Source organism: Fukomys damarensis, unplaced genomic scaffold, assembly GCF_012274545.1.
Source record: "Fukomys damarensis isolate Sample0158 unplaced genomic scaffold, DMR_v1.0_HiC HiC_scaffold_5, whole genome shotgun sequence".
NCBI classification, from domain to species: Eukaryota; Metazoa; Chordata; class Mammalia; order Rodentia; family Bathyergidae; genus Fukomys; species Fukomys damarensis.
The window spans coordinates 66,746,269-66,748,830 of record NW_022900917.1 but is presented as its reverse complement, the minus strand read 5'-3'; the positions used below and the strand labels follow the sequence as shown (position 1 = coordinate 66,748,830).

Here is a 2,562-nt window from a genome sequence, read left to right as displayed (position 1 = left end):
CAAAAAAAAAAAAAAAAAGTTTGAATCATTCTTGGCAAAACACACACTCCCAACACTGGCCTGCTGGGATGTCTCCACTCTTCTCTCCAACTCCCAATCTTCCCCTAGGGACTGGGAGGGAAGGTGGGCTGGAGATCCACTTGGTTGGAGGAGGTTTGAGGTCTTATGCTCAGGAGGGGCTAGCCGCCAAGGGCTCTTCCACTGGAGAGCCATCTACTCAGGAGTCCAGGATGCACGGAGCAGCTGGCTTAGAGCCATGAGTACCCCAACAGTCCACCAGGCCCAGTGCTGCTGGCTAGAACTTGCCCTTCCCCAGGGCATTTCCTGGCTCAGTTCCTGAGCACCTTTGGGTCAGGGCCAAGGATGCAGGGCAGGTCTTTTCATTCAGTGTTGACAAATTCAAACCTCAGTCCAGGAACACAACTGGCTTGGCTCATTGAGACATGTCAACAAAATGGAAAGTCATCACCCTGGGAAGAGTGGCAGAGGCTGGAAGGACGCTATTGGAACAAGTGACAAAGTCTGTGAACTACAATTTATATAGTATTTTCTCTATGGTGCATTTCCTGCAACCCCAAATAGAAATGTGCACACACAAACACCAAGTAACCGGGACCTAAAGGATAGGCCTGCAGATGCCCAATGGGAAGCTAAAATCAGGATGAGGGTTAGCATCTCTGCCTTCATTTTTTTTTTTTTCCAGTCTCATTTATTCCCTTAAAACTTTAGGTCAGATCCCTGCTCAGCTCTGCACCCAGACTGTTAATCCCGTAAGGAGTGTCTGTAATACAAAGTTTATTAGTCCTAAATTGACCTAGTCTAGCTCATTCCCCTTCAAGACCAAGGACACCAAGATAAACATTTGCAGGGAGACCAACTGCTTGCTTTTACAAGGTCCAGTTAGACTCCCTGGAGCAGTTTTAGCAAGTCTTCAGTAACTGTCCTATACCTGCTGCCACCTGGACTCCAGAAAAAGTAGAGCCTTGCAAACCATTCCATAATGGGGCTATCCCTCAAGTGGGAGCAATGAACCCAGGCTGCTTCCCTAAGCAGGAACCTTGTCTAATGATAGCAACCACATTGCACCCCGCAAACAAGTCTTGTCTCAGAACCTTGAAGAACCAGTTCTGAGATAATGATCAACCAGGTCAGGACTGGACCAGGATTACTTGCTGTGCTGCCAGCTATGCAAACCCTTGCTTTTTTGTTTGGAGACAGGGTCTTGCTAAGTCTCAGGCTGGACTCGAACTTGCAATCTTCTGCCTTAGCCTCCTAGAGTGCTGGCATCATAGCACTCACAAGTTTCTGCCAGGCCCTCAAAGACAAGTCTTGAACCTTTATCTGTGTCTCCCAGCATGGTCATGCTAATCAATGCTCCTTTCCTGTCCACTCTGCACCCCATTTCCTTGACTGACATGGAATGGGTGGCCAAGTCAGGGTTTTGGCCCTAAAACTGCAGTAACAAACACAAAGGCAAAAGGTATGCTGCTGTGCACCTGGATGTGGTTTATGGGAGCCCTGGTACTATTCTTGCAACTTTCTCTTAATTTGACACACACACACCCTTACCAGGGATTGAACTCAAGACTGCTTGTGAGGTAGGAGCGGTGCAATGCCACTGAGCTACATCCCTGGCTGGACAATTTATTTCAGTATTACTCAAAATAGCTGCAAAACTTCCTGCACTGAAAACCTAGTGCAGTTCAGGATCTCAGATCTGGACCTCAAGGTCCCATGCTATCCAGCTTCCACGAAGAATTTAGCACCGTCCCCCAGGTCTCGCTGGGGTCCGTGGATGGCAGAATTGGCAGAGGGAAGACGCTGAATTCCAGCAGACACACGGGGTAAAGAGGCATTAAAACCCTGGCAGCTCAGGAGTCTGCGGTTTGTGTGAGAGCCTCTATGCCCTCTGGAAATGCTACAGCAGCCAACCAGGCCAGCGCAGAGCAGAGCATCTTTATTAACACCCAGAGAAACCCGGAACGAATCCTGCTCATCTCCCCAACCCGGAGCTTGCAGGCTTCTCTGCTGGTGGGGTTCAGACTTGCCCCAAGACAACCTCTGCTGCAGCGACGGTGTCCACAGCCTCCGACAGTGGAGTAAGAGAAGCTGCACCCTGCGCCAGCCCTGAGGGAAACTTGGGGCTGGACTTCGCAGAGGGGAGATTGTCCTGTGAAGTCTCAGGAAAGGAAGGCCTTGGAGAAGTCCTGGAGTCTTCACGGGACCGCGTTGGCGACAAGGTCCTAGAGCTCGAGAACGAGGTGGTCAGGGACGTAACCTGGGATCCTGAGCTCGACCCGGTCAGGGACTGGACCTGAGAGGCGGGGCGCGCTAGGAACAGGGACTTGAGGCTGGAGGCCTCCTGCAAAGGCGCTACAGCTGGGACCAACGACTGGACCTGAGAAGTCGCACGCGACCGCAAAGAGGAAGCCCTGGAGGCTGTGCGTGAGACCAGCCATGGCACCTGGGAGACCGCACGCGACCGGGCCACAGATGGGGCCCTGGAGGCCGCCCGCGATGGGCCTGGGGGGGCTAACGATCCTAGGCGCGAGGTGGGCTGGG

At 52.2% G+C, this 2,562-nt stretch overlaps 1 protein-coding gene across 1 annotated transcript in view; it reads right to left on the bottom strand.

The window, feature by feature from the left end:
* Positions 1 to 2,015: 2,015 nt before the first annotated feature.
* The window catches only part of Ccdc166 (coiled-coil domain containing 166), a 1,491-nt gene continuing 944 nt past the window's right edge, over positions 2,016 to 2,562 (bottom strand). Inside the window, exon 2 of the mRNA XM_010630684.2 lies at positions 2,016 to 2,557. Within this exon, the coding sequence (XP_010628986.1) occupies positions 2,039 to 2,557 (519 nt within the window). The 3' untranslated portion in view covers positions 2,016 to 2,038. The remainder of the gene's footprint in view (positions 2,558 to 2,562) is intronic.